This window comes from Mesocricetus auratus, unplaced genomic scaffold (genome assembly GCF_017639785.1).
Source record: "Mesocricetus auratus isolate SY011 unplaced genomic scaffold, BCM_Maur_2.0 Super-Scaffold_4256, whole genome shotgun sequence".
Classification (NCBI taxonomy): Eukaryota; Metazoa; Chordata; class Mammalia; order Rodentia; family Cricetidae; genus Mesocricetus; species Mesocricetus auratus.
In genome coordinates this window covers 114,257,430-114,276,673 of record NW_024429182.1, presented here as the reverse complement: position 1 = coordinate 114,276,673, position 19,244 = coordinate 114,257,430, and the positions used below count along the sequence as shown (strand labels likewise).

The 19,244-nt window shown below is 40.6% G+C and overlaps 1 protein-coding gene across 2 annotated transcripts in view; it reads left to right on the top strand.

The window, feature by feature from the left end:
• Efl1 (elongation factor like GTPase 1) overlaps positions 1-19,244 on the top strand; it is a 128,375-nt gene that overhangs the window by 21,730 nt on the left and 87,401 nt on the right. For both annotated transcript variants that reach the window (XM_005077846.4, XM_021231686.2), the window contains exons 6-12: positions 1,237-1,374; positions 2,499-2,713; positions 9,942-10,065; positions 11,223-11,299; positions 11,950-12,086; positions 12,526-12,648; positions 14,852-14,951. In XM_005077846.4, the coding sequence (XP_005077903.1) occupies positions 1,237-1,374; positions 2,499-2,713; positions 9,942-10,065; positions 11,223-11,299; positions 11,950-12,086; positions 12,526-12,648; positions 14,852-14,951 (914 nt within the window). The remainder of the gene's footprint in view (positions 1-1,236; positions 1,375-2,498; positions 2,714-9,941; positions 10,066-11,222; positions 11,300-11,949; positions 12,087-12,525; positions 12,649-14,851; positions 14,952-19,244) is intronic.

Here is a 19,244-nt window from a genome sequence, read left to right as displayed (position 1 = left end):
ACCAAGATAGGAGGGACTAGGAATCCAGAAGGACTCTGGGTAGGAAAGACACAGGAGTCGAGATGTAACGCCATGGGGTAAGAAGCCCGGAACTATTCTCCGGTAAGAGAAATACTTAGATTAACAATTATGGGGTAATTACTTAAGTCAGAGCTAGCCAGTAAGAAACAAGCAAGGCCAACAGTTTCATAATTAATATAGCCTCCTGTGTGTTTATTTGGAACTGATGCGGCTCTGGAACCAGGCTGGCGGGAATGCTTCTCTCAAGGAAAAAGCCTCCCTTTACAGGCCACACTTTAGCAGACATGTCTGTAGTATCTTTTTAGAAGAAAGACTAGCAAAAACACGAGAATGCTGAGTTTGTGAGGGATCTGAAGGCTCTATTCCAATGGGAAAGGTTTCCAAGTCATAGAAGGCTGTTGATTGCACTGCTTGGAGCTAGCTCTCCCCTAGACAGGGCAATTCTCTTCTACTAGAATCTCAGGACACACACACACACACACACACACACACACACACATGCACGTGTGCGCACACATACATGCGCGTGCATCCTTCCTACTTAGGGAATTTTTCTGCATCCTTAATCCAGTGTGTCTATTCTTAACAAAATTAGAAGAATTTTCCATTAAGGGTAGAGTCAACGTGTAGTACCTGGGGCAGTAAAACTCAGAAAGGCTAGTTCTTTTCTCACAAACTTGCATCTCATCTTAAAAAACAAGAAAGCAAACAAAAACCCAAAATCCAAAGTCAATTTTGAATTGTCTTTAATATATGTTGTCTTTTAATGCTTAAAAAAAGGAATAGTAAATGGTTTAATTTTTTGAACGGAAGAAGTTTAATGCTACAGGAAGATGTGCTCTGATTACCATGTATCCCTTGTGCATGTTCCCACAAGGCCACAGGGGTCTCAACTTGAGAAGTACAGCCTTATCCTGTGCAGTGTCTGATAGGATGGGTGAGGTGAAGACCCCTGACTAGGATAGCAGAATAGTGGCCATGTGGAAGACCTTAGGATCGAGGGGCGAGTCCCTTCTAGGACCATTGTGCTTCTGACCTATATGCTAATTCTTTAAATATGTGTGTGTACTTGCAGAGTGCCTGGTAAACATGTATGCATATTTTAGTCTGGGTGGTTATAATGCAACCTGAGAAGGTGTTAGTTATTAAATGAGATTTTTCTTATGTGCCTTAGTCATTACAGATCATGAGGGGTTTTTGCTTTGTTTTTATCAGACACAGGCAGTTCTGCGACAAGCCTGGCTTGAAAATATCCGTCCTGTTTTAGTGATTAATAAGCTAGATCGCCTGATAGTGGAGCTAAAATTCACCCCACAAGAGGCCTACTCTCACCTCAAGAATATTTTAGAACAGGTAAGTATTCTTTAGTACTAAAGAATGCACTGAAAGACTGTAAGAAAGTGGGGAATATGAGGTGGTACTAGGAGAAATACATTTATTTGAAAGTTTATCACTTAAGATTCCTGGCTTTTGGAGATAAAACAAATGTGCAAAAATACGAAGCCAGAAAAAGTATGGGCATTGTTTCCATTAAGGAAATTATTTGTTATAAATTAAGAATTAAGAGATAGCCAGGTGGTGGTGGCGCACGCCTTTAATCCCAGCACTCGGGAGGCCGAGGCAGGCGGATCTCTGTGAGTTCAAGGCCGGGCTAGACCGACAGTCTCCAAAACAATACAGAGAAACCCTGTCCTGTAAAACCAAAAAAAAAAAAAAAAAAAAAAAAAAAGAATTAATGATAGGAAGTGATAAGAAATGGGGCCTGACAGGAAAACAAAAACAGTGTAAGCCTTACATCTTAGGAAGGTTTTTGTCATATAAAGGAATATAAACTTGGTGAAGATCAGCACCAATATATTTCTTTGCTAAAGAGAGTAAGGACAAATGTAGGGCTTTGAGAGGGAATGGGTGGCCAGTCTAGTTCCCTGCACAAAAGGCCAAACTATAGACATTTCCTCCCTTGCAGAAACACGGAGGAAGGGTGCTCACCATGGCGAGTGGCAAGAGAAGAGGCAGAGGCGTTTGTTTGTAGATGTAAGCAGGGCATAAGGTAGGCTCTGGGAGCCTTGTGGCATTTCTGAGTAGCAGACTTGGTTTTTCACTCTGAGGTAGGAAATGAGATTACTTATCTGAGACTAGACACTGGGAACATGGTTTGAGAGTTCTGGCAACTCCAAACAGCTGATGTGGTAAATGGGAGAAGGACTGATTAAAGTTTGGAGGTTTGGACAGGATGAGTTTTTAGTGAAACTCCCCAGGAATAAAGTAATCCACACAGATGGCCCTTCAGAAACCACATTAGAAGCTGTGGGCCCATTGGAATTTGAAAGAATAGGTTAATATGTGGAAGTTGTTTGTTGATTATAATGTCACCTCCAGGGAACTCAAACTCAACAGGAAAGGTTAGGCAGTGTGTTCCCTCCCACATCTGTCCTAAGCATATGAATGACACTTTGCCATTTCACCATCTCTCCTAGATTAACGCACTTACAGGAACTCTTTTTACTTCTAAAGTCCTAGAAGAAAGGGCAGAGAGAGAGACAGACTCCCAGGTGAAGACACACTCTGAACAAGGAGACCAAGTGTACGACTGGAGTGCTGGTTTGGAGGACGCCGATGACTCCCAGCTGTACTTCTCCCCAGAACAGGGCAACGTGGTGTTCACCAGTGCAATAGATGGCTGGGGCTTTGGGTAAGCCGCTCTGCACCTCTGCCTCTTGGAATTATAGACCACTGGTGCTTCAACTCTGTTTTGGTGTCACTGTAATTTTATGTTGTTATGAGAAGTAATACAATACAGAGTTAGGCTGTATCCTCTGCTCAGTGTCCTGCATTGCCCCCTGCTTACATTGTGAAAAATGGTAAGACAGTGTCACCTTCAGGACAGTAGCATGGACATGGTCAAGCTAGAGAACATTGTATCTCATGAAGCTTCCACATGATACCTGTGTGGCTACATCTGCTTTACCCCAAGTCCTGTGTAACAAAACTGAAGTCATTAATGTCCTTCATTTCTGTAGTTTGCTATTTTAAGAATGTTTAAAAAGGCCGGGCGGTGGTGGTGCACGCCTTTAGTCACAGCACTTGGGAGCAGAGGCAGGTGGTTCTCTGTGAGTTTGAGACCAGCCTGGTCTAGAAGAGCTAGTTCCAGGACAGCCTCCAAAGCCACAGAGAAACCCTGTCTCGAAAAACCAAAAAAAAAAAAGTTAGAAAAATTAAATCAAAACATTATGCTATAGGAATGGAGCCAAGTAACTTGAACCCTTTTTCAATTTTGTTTTTACTCAGCATAATTTTCTAGATAGTAATACAGATGGTTTCATATATTATAGCTTGAGTCATCCTTACCTGGCATGCTTAGAACCAGAAGTGTTTCATAGTTGTGATTTTTTTTTTAATATTTACATGTTTACAAAGTATCTTGGGGATGGGACTGAAGCTGTCCTCCAGCATTCACTTGTATTATGCACACATGGCCGGAAGGTAACTTTACCCAGCATGTAATTTAACTGCACCCATGTCTTCACTGAGGCTGATCATAAAAGCCCTTGGGGAATTTTCTACTAATGTGTTGTGTTAGTGCTTAAAAAGTTTTTAATTTTTGAATTAGGTGTGCTCAGCCTATAATAATTGGACCCCTGCCGCTACCACTGCCCCCCTCAATCATATCCTATTTTTACATTTACCACAATTTATCCACTAAAGAACATTTGGATTTTTCCCATTAGGAGCCATTATAAGTGTGTGTGTATGCCAGGCAAGCACTCTATCAACTAAGCTACATCCCCAGCCAGTACATTTAATTGTAAAGAAATTACCAAACAGCTTTCCGGAGGACTTCTCCAGTTTACATGCCTGCAACAGTGCCCACATGGTCTGCTTCATGACTTGGCGCCATCACTGTTGTCGTTTGGTTTTTATGCATCCCTTCCTGTCCATGTTGTCTAGTTGCGTTTCTGCAGCTGAATTTTGAAAGCTCTTTGTAAATTGTAGGTGTTAGGCCTTTGTCTTATGTGTGCTTTGAAAATATTTCTCCTGGCCTGTGGTTTTGCATCCTCTTGACTGTGGCTTTTACGGAACAAAGATTTTAATTTAGGTGAATCAGTGTCTTAGTTGGGGTTTTCATTGCTGTGAAGAGACACCATGACCACTGTAACTCTTATAAAGAAAACATTTAATTGGAGTGACTTGGTTACAGTTTCAGAGGTCTGCCCATTATTATAATAATAGGAAGCATGGCGGTATGCAGGCAGATGTGGTGCTGGCTCTGTCTTTACCAGAAGGTAGCAGGAAGTCGACTGTCTCATTGGATGGTATCCTGAGCATAGGAAACTTTAGGCCCGCCCCCATAGTGATACAGGTCCTCCACAAGGCCATATCCACTCCAATAAAGCCACACTTCCTAATAGTGCCACTCCCTATGAGTGTACATTCAAACTGTCACAATCAGTTTACCACTTTGAGTTTTACATTTCGTATCAAGTTTAATAACTGTTTGCCTACCTGAAGACCCTGAAGATTTTCTTTCATTTTTAAATGTTTTTATTCACATATATTAATTATACCCAATGGGTTTCACTATGACATTTTCACACATAGTGTATTTTTATCATATTCACCCTCTCTTTTCTCACTTCCCCCCATTTCTCTCCTTTCTCAGTAGCCTCTGTTCTACGTTCATGTCTCTTTTGGCTTTCTTGTTTACATTTAAGTCTGGTTCATTTTGAGTTAATAATTTGGTATACAATATGTGGTTTGGGTTGAAGTTGACTAATTTTTTATTCTTGTGCCATTGTTGAAAAGCCTGCCTGCCCCCCCATTGAGTTTCTGTTGTACGTTTGCCAAAGCCACTTGGACCATTCTTCTACCCTAACCTTAGTTTAGTTCCTCTTTTGGCAGTTTCTTGTGTGTTTTAAACCTTTTGTTCACCAATGAGCAAGTGCACTTATTTTAATGCTAACAGAGATTAATATGGAAAAAAGCTATATCAAGTATATACATATGCTAGGCATTGAGTTATTCACTTTATTTGAGTTATTTGATTGAATTCTCACAACAAGCTTTGCTCAGCTACTAAGGGTTGACATTAAAGTCAACCTTACTTGGTCATTTATTTTTTTAAGCCATGGTACTTCTCATAACTCTTCCCTGTGGGTTAGAGACCTAACCCCTACTGTGTACACACTGGGGCCATTTTTGTCAAATTATAGATTATAGGTACCTTAGTTCTTGTGCCTGGAAGGCTATGGCAAATTTAAATAAATATAGGCATGAGTATATAAAGAGAATAGGGATTATGAACTTTTCCCCACCTGTACAGTAGCTTGGTGTTGTAACATTCTGAAAAACAAGATTGAACTAAAATGATTTCTAGTAATTTTTTTCTAACTAAAAAAATACCATAGCTAAGCTCATACCTGTAGTGTGACACTTCAGCAGGGTGAGGCGGAAGGATGAGTTTTAGGGCAGTATGAGCTAGCTGCATAGTGAGTTCTAGGTCAGCATAAACTATAGCCAAGCCCTATCTCAAAAAAAGGGAAAAAAAGTTAAATGATACATTCAGTTATACTCCAAGCTCAGCCCTGTTAATGTACTAGTTTGTGAGCATTCTGCTAGTGAACCACAAGGTGGAGGGCTTGTCCATAAGAATGATTTTCATAATTTCATGTTTTATCTTAACTTGAGTCTCAGTCTTACAAATTGGAGGAAGTTCCATGTGGGTGGAGAAGGAGTGGGATCTTGAATAGTATAAGAGTAATTTCTATATCCCGTTCAGATTTCTCCACTTTTCAGTGTTACTAGATAGTAATCCCTGGTCTATTATATTGATGAATGGACTCAATGCCTGTTCTCAACAAGGTTAAGTTAGTTGAGGAGAAAATGCTGATGGAAATGAAAGTGCAGACCTTGGCCTGAGAATCAGGGCAAATATCTTATAATTTGTCATTCTGAGGGTAGTCTTTACCACTTTTAGAACATAAGATGGGGCATTTATCTGACAGTATTATAAAATGTAAAAGAAAATATGACTTGATTTAGTAACACAAATTAACATTTTAAAATTCTGGAGACATGAAATAAAAACCCCACTGTATCTCTTTTGTAAGAGGTCTAAAATGACCTGTGAAGAAGGATTGATACTCTGTTGCCCAGAAAACTATACAAAATCATGCGAATCAAGAGTTTCAAATCTTTGTGTTCATTTTAAGAACACTGTGAAACTGCCCAGGCAATCAAAGCTATGCATATCCAAAAAGTGTCTAAGGATGCCATTTTAAAGAAGCCATGTGTGCTCTTCTGGAGGTATAATGGTGGCATCAGTAGGAGCACCCAGGCTGAACAGTGGGGCTAGACATAGGACAGGTGGCCGAAGACTGCTGAACTTTTGCTGAACATGCTGCAGAGAGTAATGCTGAACTTAGAGGTTTAGATGTAGACCCTCTAACCCATACATGAGCCCCACACCGCCCGCCACAGAAATGATCTGCACTGAAAAGCAGCACATTGTTCCAAAGCCAGAAGAGGAGGTTGCACAGAAGAAAAAGTTATCTCAATCTCAGAAGAAATTGATGAAACAAAAACTTACGGCACAGGAATAAATTCAGTATAAAAATAGGTACAGATAAAAGTAAAAACTATCCAACCAAACAACAAACAGATTAGGAATCCTCCTCATCTAAACAGTTGTAGCAAATTCTTTATTAAATTCTTTATTAAAAGAAGGAAGAAACCACTTAGAAACTTGCCATATGAAAGATATCAATGTAAAAATACAGAGTCCAAATACTGAAGGTTCGCCTGGGAGGTGTCAACCGGATGTGCAAGGAAAAAGGAGGTGGTGAGGAGCTCTCCTGTCTGTGAGCATACAGGGCTGACCCACTGGGAGACTGCTTTTGCCTTCCTGTTCATTGCACTGGTAGGTAAAGGAGTCATATCGTCTCTCTGTTTCCCTGGTTACAGAATAAATCTTTATTTAGACACATTTGAAGATCTTGTCTCTTTAGCTTCCTAGTTATAGATGCCAATTGCCAGGCAGGCTGCAGTCCTCCAAGGAGACTTACAGACCCAGTCCAGGACCTATGTATGGGCAGCTCCGGAGTTCAACCCTTGGAAGCTTGCAGCCATAGTGGCCCGACTTCCTGAGCATTCTCCAACTTGATTTTTCAAGGGAATACCATTCCTGGGGAGGTGGCGGGGAGTGAGCAGTACTCCATTCACAGTTCTCTAATGGAAAGCTGCAGATGTCTCCAGATATTTGGAGTGAGATAAGAACTTATAGAGAGAAAAGTTTCCTACTTTCCTACTTCAAAACAGCAAAGCAATGGTAACCAGTAATATAGATTTTTAGAAACTAAAGTTTTGGGAAGTTATGAGGGAAACTTCTAAATAAGTAACTGCTTGATGAGATTGAAAATGAAGTTTATACTGTAGCAAATTACAGAGAAAGTAAACTCTTGAGACAGTTTCAGAATGTCAGTAGCTGTAACTATAATTTGGATTTTGGTCTCTAGGTATTTTTCTCTCCCTTGTCCTCAGTGAGAAGAGTCACTTGTTACTTATTTTCAGCAGTCTGTGCTGTTTACACTTTTTCTGAGCCACTGCCAGAAGACCTTAGCATTTCTCTTTCCTAGTGTAATTGTTGACTGCAGCTTCTTAATTGCATCACTTAACTCATTTAACATTAACCCTGGTTTTCAGGAAAACCACCCTAACTGACATGGAAAGAATTGTGAGTTCTGGGACAACTAGGGCTACACAGAGAACCTCTGTCTTGAAAAACCAAAATCAATCAATCAATCAATCATTGTGTGCAGTATTGGTAGCTTTGGATTCCTTCTCCAGTGAGGAGAATGGCAGGTTTCTGATTCCTCTTCTTCTTCCTTTTGTAAAAGGAATTAAAAACAAACAAAATAACCCTGCAGATTTGAACAAAATTGAAAGGAAAGTACAAATTTCACTCTCATCCATACATAGATTTACTATGACCGTTATCCTTCACCGATGTAGTTCATTCATTGTGACTGGTAAACACACACCAACATATCTTTGGCACTCCAAGATCCTCGTGGAGTTCTCTTTTGGTGCTGTACCCTGCAGTATCATACCGTATAGAATAGTTTGACTTCTCCAAAAATTAACAGTAAATAATCATATAGATTTTGGAGAAATTAACCTACTTGAAAATTAAAAAAAAAAAAACACAAAGGAAAGCCTCTACTAAATAAGTCACTGTTGGATCAAAGAGAAAACGAAGTTTACACAGTAAACTTACACAGTCTTCATTCCTGCCTCTCTCTAACCACTGGCAACCAGTGGTTTTTTAACTCTCTCATAGTTTAGACTTTTTAAAATGCCACATAGCAAAGTCGGCATGTAGCTTTTGCTGGTTGACCTCATTCTGATAGCAGTGAACAGTTACATTGCCTCCATGTATTTCTGCTTAGTGCTGAGTCGTATTCCCTCCTCTGGTTGCACCACAGTTTGTCTGTTGACTTGCTTAAAGGACACTTTGTTTGCTTGCTTCAAATTTTGGAAATTGTGAATTGAACTGCTATAAACATCCATGTGCATATTTTATGGACATATGCTTTCAGTTTATGTGAATACTTAAATACCATTGCTGCATCACAAGTAAGTATGTTTAGATAGTTAAGAAACCACCATACTGTCTTCCAAAGAGGCTGTACTACTTTGCATTCCTACTAGTAATGAATGGAGTAACTGTTGTTTTACCCATGACAGCATTTCATGGTGTCATTGTTCTGGATTTGGGCCATACTGAAAGACACATAGCACTACATTTTCCTGATGGCAGAATGCGGAGTAAGATTATAGACTTATTTTGCTGTCTGTCTTCTTTGCTGAGACTGCTGGCATATAGAGAAGCAATGTTTATGTTAGCTTTGCATGCAGTCTTGCTTTAGTTGGTTAATCTTTATTTAATTTAGAAACAATCTTATTTTACATATCAATCCCAGTTCCCTCTCCCTCTCATCCTATCATCCCCCCCTACTCAACTCCCCCATCCCAGCTCCCATCCACTCCCCAGGGAGAGTGAGGCCTTCCATGGGGAATCATCAAAGTCTGTCTAGAACAGTCAGTAGAGCATGAGAATCGTGAATTTTTCTACATGGATGACCATATCACCTTCAGCCAAGGATAGTTTACCCTTATCATCACTGTGGTTGTAGCTCTGGGTGTTGTGCTGAAGAGCTGTGTACAGGTGGTCTTTGTGACCTGTTTCTGAGCAGCATCTCCTAACATGTTTGTGCTTTGAGAGCTCCAGACAAGCTTTTGGTGATGAGTAATGTTTCCTACAGGAAAGTGGTCCCTAAGCACTTAAACCAGAGGATACCTTACACCTCACTGTGGTTGACTCCTCTCCAGTAGGTGGAAACTGGTGCTAGTTGGTTTCTCTGTGGGGTGATGAAAATGAAATAAATGTGTATATGTGACTGATTATTCTAGGATGCTATATCTCTAGTTTTGGCAGATTAGAACTCAAGAGTTCATTTTCCTCGTGAATAACAGCACTTACAGCATTGAAGACCAAAAATAGTTCTGTAATTAATAAACTTATGATGGGTAGCTGGCACCTTTTCTTCCTTGACTTCTGATTTTTGTCAAATTTCACAAAGGTTCTGCAGCCTGAGTTCTAATTCATGCCAATATACAGAATGTTGAACAGTGGCACAGGCCTCAATGTCACCTTGTTTGTGTTTGAATCCCAATCTCACTACCTGTGTAATATCTTTGTGTCATTATCCTTTTCTATAAAATGAGAAAAGTTTGCAAGACAGTTGAAAATACTAGGTTTAGTAGTATGTATAAAGCATTTTGAATAGTATAGCAAAGAAACAGTGACGTGTTAGCTCTTTTCATTGTTAATGTTATTACATGCACTATTGGTTTTCTTTTAGAATTGAGCACTTTGCCAGAATCTATAGTCAAAAAATTGGCATCAAGAAGGAAGTTCTTTTGAAGACCCTGTGGGGAGATTATTACATAAATATGAAGGCTAAGAAGATTATGAAAGTTGATCAGGTAGTGTGGTTTTTGTTGCTTTGATTGTTGGCTATAGAAAACTTATATATAGCTATAGTAGAAACTACTCAGCCTTAGTTTATGCAGATGAGTTCACGGGGGATTTTATATGGCATAGATTTGGAAAAAGTACATGAGTCTTATGTTCAAGCATTATTTCTGTGGAGTTCCAGTTTTAAATACCGTGAGCAAGCTGAATACAGTAATATGTGTGTATTGCCCCAGTAGCTTGGGTGGGTCAGTTCCTTGGCATTTATGCCAGCCTGAGAAATAGTGATACTGTCTCAAAATTAAGTAAATTAGATTAAGTGGCTAGAAAACTGTTTTTGGTTTCTGAGTACTCTAAATCTTAGATCCTGGGCACTTACTTTGAAGATACACATTTTGCCTTTGTGTACTTCTAATTTTTTCCATAATGTAAGTAAAGCTGTCAAAGTCACATTTGTGTATAAATTTCTTTTGATGATTTTCTTTAAACTGGACACTCAAGGCAATGGCTCTTAATTGGCATTAGCTAATAATAATGATAATATTGCCAATGGCTCTTCAGAAAGGAGTCATTTGATATGTATTTCATCTCATGTTTGTGCAATAGCATTCATATAACCCTAGGTTCTCATTACTCAAACTATTATTTTTTTATTTAGTTTGATCTTTAAAAGATAGAGTTTTGTTTAAAATTTTTCCTTAAAGGAGTTGGTTTTCTCCTTTCACCATATAAGTGCCAGGGATTGAACTGGTTGTCAAGCTTGCTGATAAATACTTTTAATTGGCCACATCTGACTTGCTGTATGTGTGTCTATGTGTCTGTCTCCATGGAACAAGTAAAGTCTGCAATTAAATGTCAGTCTGTAGAGAGAGCCCCGTGCCTTGAGTCAAGTCAACTTGCAGCTCAGATGTTGCTTTTTTTTTTTTATGTAGTTGTGGGGCAGCCCCTGAGGTATGTCCCCCAAATGCTCACGTTATTTCAACACCCCTCTGGTTCCTAAAGGAAGAGAATTGGTGACTTACTGGATATGATTTACGGGCTATTTAGAACATGACTTTTGTCTTTACCACTGAATACTCTAGCATAAAAAGCCACACTGACAGTGCTGGGATGAGGCGTGACTGTAGTCAATGTTCAGGTACTGAAGCTGTCATGTTCTTCTTTGTAGGCCAAAGGGAAGAAACCTTTATTTGTACAGTTGATCCTGGAAAATATATGGAGTTTGTATGATGCAGTCTTGAAAAAGTAAGGCTGTTGTAAAATTGTTTGTCTTAAGGCAGGGTAATTTGCCCACTTCCCAGTCTGATGGTCTATTAGATAGCTGAGCTTGACTGGGACAGTGAACAGAGCTTCACAGATGAGTTAGCTATACAGCTTGGAAACAATTTAAAGGAGTACATGCAGCTCGAGCAAGAGAGAGGAAGGACTGGAACAGCAGCCTACTGGGGTGATGAGAGCAGAGGCTGCAAAGAAGCGATGGGCCTTGCTTTATGTAAGTACAGTTTAAAGAAGCAGTGATTGTGGTGGGAACAGTCAGATCAGGAACTTGAGAAAAACTCACCCAGTATAAGTGTAAAAAAAAGGCTGCCTTTGTAAACTTGTTAACCGTGTGGGCAGAATCAGTGTTAGCATTTCTTTGTAAAGCTGCTCCAATAGACATTGCTTGTTTCAGTAAATTGTAGAACGGTACTCTGTGCACAGTTCGGAAAGAGTTAGAAGGTGTTAGCATAGAGAGCTTGGAGAGTCGCCTGCTTGTTAGGGTCCTTTGACTTATTTTTAGCCACTTCTGAAAAAGTAATGTACAAAGAAAAAAAGGTGTTAAACAAAATTAAACTAATTTTCTTTGCTACTCATTCATATCTATTATGCCTTCTCTATCTCATCTTTTCCCATAGGGACAAAGAAAAAATTGATAAAATTGTGACTTCTTTAGGATTAAAAATTGGAGCCCGGGAGGCACGACATTCAGACCCTAAAGTCCAGATCAATGCCATTTGTAGCCAGTGGCTCCCCATATCCCAAGCTGTTCTCGGTATCCTTTATTTTAGTGGTTTTTAATTAGCTGGATTTTATAAAATAAGATGAAAACATTATTTCATTGGCAATCAGATAACCCTCTGGAAATAACCCATTCCAATCCAGTGTAAGTCTTTTCTGTTTACTTCATGTTCTATCTTGAAGCAATATGAAATACTAGGAAAATTAATGTGCTAATGTTGATTAATATTAATTCTATGAAGTATTCTTTTCTAAACAATATTTGTACTCTAAAAATACACTAACAATAAAATAGCTGACAAAGTATATGATAAGAAACAAAGGACTCAAGAAAGATACTTCGAGTCAGTAGACATCCTAGCACATGCAGGTTTTGCAGTGTTACCTTACATCCAGGCATTTCTGTGTAAACATGACTGACTGTTTCAGTGCCATCACTCTGAAAGCATAGACTCCTTAACGACAGGCCTTAGCTATGGTGTGTCAGAAGCTGCCCAGTCCTCTTGACATGACATCTGAGCGAGTGGAGAGACTGATGTGTACAGGATCACAGACATTTGAGTCTCTTCCACTGGAAACCCAAGCCCTGAAATCAGGTAAGGAACGATGGGCACATTGCCGCGTACTACACTACTGACTGTCCCCAGTCCGGGTTGCCCTGTTTTGCCGAAGGCCAGTTTGTCACACGTTTAAATCGCCACTTTTAGACCTGACCATGTCCTCTCCCAAGGCTTTCCTTTTACTCTAGCATATTGCTAAGCCCTCTGGTTAGCAGCCACTGACCTAGACTCCTTCCTGCTTGCTGTTCTCATTTCCTACTCCCACTGTACTCCATCTTCCTAAATTGCCAAGCATGTGTTTGCTGAGCTATGAAGTCACTGCCATGGCTTTCTCAGGGACTGGAGGAGTGAATCCTGGAACTGTACTAATGCTTAAGAACTGCTGGTACACATTCCTCATATATGAGCCAGTAGCATTCCAGGCTTAGGGCACAGTGGAACTCTTCTGTGTTCATTGTCTCCAGTTCTTCTCATTATACTGAAATTTGTAACCCCTACATCCCCAATCTACAAACTGCTGTAGTGGGGCCCACTATTGACTGACTTTGTTACTCAGACGGCCAGTTCCCATCCTCATCTGATCAGATCAGTCACTAGCATTTGACTGCTTCCTCCTCTGAACCTGGACTTCCTTGACTACATTCTACTACTTCCTATGTCGCTTTTTTCCCAGCATTTTGACTTTGGAAGTCACACACAGGATCCCTTCCTTATACCTCATTTTATCTGCAGTCTTGGTGAGCTCCCCTTTCCTTCTGACTTTACATGACAATTACATGATCATAGATTCCTCATCTGTGTCTGCATGCACAGGTGCTCTTTGACCTCCAGACTCACTAGACTTGTATAGATTGCTCTCACCCCCACCCCCGCCTCCACTCTACTCTGCTTCAGAAGCTTTCAGTGCTTGACATACCCCAGCCTCCCAAACCTGCTTCTTCTGATTATTCCTGCTGAACTTAAAGCTGCATCCACCCTTTCTTCTGCTGAGTTGTCTGTGGTTCTTGTATTGACCTCACACCCCTGGACTTATTGGAAAATAGCTGCCAGTTCTTCATCTAAAATACATCCAGAATCCAACTACTGCCCAGCATTTCCACCCACTTCTCTGGGCAGTCGCCATTATCTCTCACCTGCACCCAATTCTGTGTTCTCTAGCTGCAGTCTGACTGATGTTATTGACATGCTCAGAACTGTTGAGCTCTTGTTGCCTGTAGTTTTCTTGTTATACTTTAATTATTTGTTTGTTTGTTTATTTGGTTTTTCAAATCAGGGTTTCCTTAGCTGTCCTGGAACTCGCTCTGTAGATTAGGCTGCCCCCAAACTCACAGAGATCCGCCTGCCTCTGTTTCCCTAGTGCTGGGATTAAAGGCATGTGCCACTACCACCTGGTTTGTTTGATTTTTTTTAAATGTTTCATTCTTTGTAGAAATTATTTTGATAAGAGGTAATGAGTTTTCTAAAAACTGAATACCAGTGGTTTTATACCTGTGTTTAGGTTCTGGAAAAGATGAGTATCTCTGAGGTCTGACATATGTTGATATGGAATTGTGTTAAACTTTATATACTTAAAGAGAATTGACTTCTCTATGGCACTGAGTCTTTATTTCTGAGTTTTGTTACTATCCTGATACATTATTTTTAAATTTTAGTATCATGATTATCATTATTTGCATATGAGTTTTTGTGTGCATTCACGTCTGTTTGCTTGCTTGATGCCCATGGAATCAGAAGTGAGAGCTAGAGTTACAGATGGTTGTGAGCGGCCATGTGGATCCTGGGAATTGAACCTGGGTCCTCTAGAAGAGCAGTCAGTGCTCTTCACTGATGAACCGTCTCACCAACCCTGATAACACATTGTTTTTTTTTTCATTTCATACTTTAACTTGCCATTATAAGGGATTAAAAGAACGTTTAAGCAACTCCATTATTGGCTTTTGATCCTGGTAGCAGTACTTTGTTGTATACCTTCTCCCTTGGATACAGAGAAACATTGATTAGGGTTTGCTGTGGGTGGCCAAGCCCTGTCACCAGCTGCTATGTCTGTGGGAGGAGCCTTCCAGCTCCCACCCTTCGGCTTTACTCCTTTTTATATATCATCCAGTTCTTGCTTTATCACAGCTGTAAAGAGTTAACGTGTTTCGATGATGCTGTATTCTAAATGCAATTGCTGTTCACAACCATTTATAGGTTTTAAATCTTGAGAAAAGCAGTGACATATTGTTTCCTGTTTATTTAGCTTTTATGAAATGTGGAAGTGAAGATACTGCTCCAGTTATTATCTTTGTTTCCAAAATGTTTGCAGTTGATGCGAAAACCTTGCCTCAGAATAAGCCCAGGTAAGAGAAAGTGGAAAGTTGGGCTGGGCTAGGGGAAAGGCTTATGATTGACTGGGAGGCATGGAACTGGGGTGTGGCTGGGAGGCACAGGTGTTGCCACTCCTCCTCACCCCTGCCTTGGACTGTGCACATCCCTGGGGTAACTTAGAATCCATTAAATCATCTGTCCTTTTGTTACATCTGTAGAAGAAAGCTGTTGGAATCACCAATGGAATATTGACTTGAACTGATGTAAGCTTAAAGGCTAGTAAAAGCTCTGTTAAGGACAGTTAACCTTTCATTGAGCATGTCAGATATGATGCAGTCAGCCTTCCCTGTCTCTAGGCATGTCTACCTCAGTGGAGACTGGGTGTCTGATCATCACTGTGGGTTGTGTCTGCAGGGCTGTCAGGTTGTGGAGAGGATTTGTCAAGTTCAGAGTCTTGGAAAGCCCTTCTGTTCTCCATTGTCTGCTCCCCATGTCTTCTTCTCTTCCCCATGGCTCCAGCCTCCCCAACAAGTTTAGATCCTGTTAGGTTTGGGTGGGGCTGGTGGTTCAGGAGGACACTAAGAAAAATTACTGTGTAATGGGGGGGTTAATTAGAAGAGATATTAATTCTATGGCAGGGTTCTGAGGAGTGATCATACTCTAGGACCAAGGACAGGAAGTGTGGCATGGTGGTGGCTCTTCTTATTCTTTCTGAGGAGCAGGCGGTTCACTTCAGGAGCTCAAGGCCTGGCTGTCTGATTCCTGGCAGGAGGCAGGGAAGTGGGGTAGCACTCCTTAATGCAATTCGCCTCCCAGATGAGATGTATTAGCATCAGCAAGTATGCTGGCTCGGAGCCCAGATATCCCTGTCAGGTGTCTAAAACAGGCTTGGCAGAGGCAGAGAATAGATCCCAGCATACATTCTTAGAGACCCTGGTCATTTCTGGAAATAATTGAAGCAACTTCTGAGCTGGTTCCCCTGCCTGAAACTCTCCAGTGTATTTCTCACCCTGCTCCAGAGTGATCTTTCTTAACCTTTTTTTCAAAAGTTTTTTTTTTAACTTACATTTATTTATTTACTTGCTTACTTATTTTGTGGAGGTCAGAGGACAATGTGTAGAAGTCAGATGTCAGTTCTTTTCCTATTCCGTGGGAGTCCTGGTGATCAAACTCAGATATTCAGTCTTGGTAGCAAGCACTTTTCCCCATTAGCCATCTTGCCTCCCCTTCAAAATAATCTTTGCAAAGACTTCCATCTGAAGATTAGGTCTCCTGCTTAAAAACCATTATTGATTCTCAATATCTAGTTTTCCATAAAATATGAAGTATACTGTTGGAGTGCAGTGGCACTTTTCATTATCATACTTATTTTAATGTATATTTATGTTTATTGCTTTTTGTGTCATGATAGTTTTTCTTTTTTATATGGTGAGACTTTAAAGTCTTAAGAAGAATATTTGTCCATTTAAGTAAATATTCCACAAATGATGCAGAGCACAAAGTGTCTGAATTTTGGGGAATCACTCCTGTCGTAATCCGACTCCCTACAATGTGTTTCAATGATTGTTCTCTTTCTCTGGTACTTGTGCTGTTTCATCAACAAGGTCCTGTCCTTTATGCTATACCTCATCCTAGGGAGTCTCTTCTTTTCCAATCAAATTCTGCTTTATTCTTTAAGAGAAAGGTTGTGTAAGACTTTTGTTGTTTGTTTGTTAGCTTTTTTATAGTGGTTTGAACAAAAGAATCTAACAGAATTTTTGTTCTGAAGAGAAATGAGAGAATGAATGAATGATGAGTGAATGAATGAATGAGTAGATGAAGGGTACTACCTGAGAAGGAAATGTGTGAACTAGAGAGGAGGTAAAGGAAAGAGTTGGTAACCCAGTAAGTAAAGTAAGTGAAAAGTTGACAAGGAGTATGTAACTGTAGACTGTCCCAGCGAGCTTTCAATGCTCCATATAGTGACAGTTTTCAAACATCCTTGGAGATTGTATTTGTAGCCACTAAGAATATCTCAGATACTAGAGGATGCTAAAGAATTGGAGAACATTCTCCCAAGGCTTCAAATGCATGTTTTTACCACTTAAAAATTCCTCTGTGACTCATCCTTTATCTTTTCCTAGAAAATAATGGCAACTATAACTCCACTACTTCACTATGTCTCTTATGAGTATTTTTCTTGATAGTGTTTCATGTCCTGGTGTGTTTTGGTGGAGCAATTATTAATTCTATTCCATAAGATTGTTTTACCTATTTTACTTTGTTTTAGTACTTACTTTATATATTACAGTGTTTTCAAATATGTCTGAGTAAAGTCATCATCCCTATCTTGTTCCTTTCTGTCTTCTGGCTCTTTTTCATATAAATTGTACTGCCCTTGAGTTGAAGACATGGCCGTTGGCGATGAACTGATCTCATCCATCAGTGCTGTAGTAGAAATATTCTTTTTTCCCCCCATATTTTTTATTTAACTTTTTACACATGTCACTTTCAGTTCCCTCTCCCTCCCCTCCTCCCCCACCTCCCAATCCTCCCAACCCCTCACCCCCACTCCATTCCCCCCTCTACTCCCCACGGAGGGCAAGGGCCTCCATGAGGGATTTCTAGAGTCTGTCACATCATCCCGGGAATGGCCCAGGTTCTTCCCCGTGATGGCTCAGCCGTTAAAGGCTAGGCTCACAACCAAAACTATAAGAAATATTCTTTTGTAGTGTAGACTAGCATACACTAAGCAATGACAGGTGATGAGAAGAAGAAGAAGAAAGAGCGCTGGGCACCTGCAGAGTGCAATCAGGCTTTGCCCTCACTGTCAGCTATCCCATCTTAGTTGTACATGAAGTCCCTGCATTCTCTCACTGCGTGGAACTGTGGCAGCTTTCTCTTCTGGTGCTGGTCTGCTTGCTCGTCTCTGAGGAAGCACAAGTCTGGTAGCCACGCTGCAGGTCAAGCTTTAGCTCTGCAGTTGTGGAACCAGCAGTTGGTTTCAGTTCATTAAGCTGTTACAATATTCCTGCAACACCACTGACTGTGCCACTTGGGTCTAACAACAGCTCTTGTTTCAGTTTCACTTGTGAAGGAATTACAGAGCCTTAGGGAAAAAAATGTATAGTGTGTTCCAGGTCACATAGCCAGAGGAATCGCACCAGAATTTGAATGCAGTCTACCTGGCTTTGAAGCCTGTGTCTTCCTCAGCACTCTGTAGAACCTGCTCTCCAGCCTCCCATGGCGTGTCAGCACTCAGCACCCATGCTAACTCTCAGCAACTCCAGCCTTTTGGCACTTTGTGCCTTTGCTTTTGCTGTTCTGAACTGTAGTTCTTAAGAAACTGGAGTTCTCCAGGCAGAATTGCCCTATTGTCCCTGGGCAGCTTTTATTTTACATCAGACAGATGCCTCTTCTGGGTCACCTGCTCTGTTATCTGTGCTACCTTGTAGCGTGGTTTTCACCTGGACTGACTGCAACAAGTTTCCACCAACCCATTTCTCCCATCAGCACCAGAGGCCAGAGTGTGGTCATTGTTCATGACAGCTGAAGCTGGATGGACTTCTGTTTCTGGCTCTTTTCCTTTCTGAACCAAATCTGTGTGTCAGCATAATATTCAGTCTCCAGTTAGCAGCCTCACCTCTGGTCTCCTCTAGTGCTGGGGACTGCTCTCTGTTCAGGAGGTGGTGGTTATCTGTAACCTAGCTAACTCACTGCCCTCAACTATTTCCTTACCCACAGAACTCTGCTTTCTTGCAAATAATTCCTCTTCGGAATAAATACTGGATGTCTAGCAGATTCTTAAGTAACTCCTGTGGATTTCCCTCTGCCTGTTTTGTTCCTTCTCCTAGCATCTTGGTGTCTATAACAGCATAGGGCACAGTAGGTATTCATCAGTGGGTGACTAAGTGGCAGTCAGTTATGTATTTTATACTGACTGGTCACTAGAAATGCACATTATTTTTGCCTGGTATTTATTTATTTACTTATAGATAAGATCTGATCATGTAACTCAGGTTTCCTAATTTTCTCTATTGCTATGATAAACACCATGACTGAGCAACTGAAAGAGGAAAGAGTGTTTTCATGTATACGTCTGTGCTGCAGTCCATATGGAAGGAGTCAGGAATCAGGAGGCAGAGATTAAAGCCGATAGCATGGAGGAACTTTGCTTACTAGCTTGCTCCTCATGGTTTGCTTTAGTCTTTTTTTTTTTTTTTTTTTTTTTTTTGGTTTTTTGAGACAAGGTTTTTCTGTATTGGAGGCTGTCCTGGAACTTGCTCAGTAGACCAGGCTTGTCTCGAACTCACAGAGATCCACCTGCCTCTGCCTCCTGAGTGCTG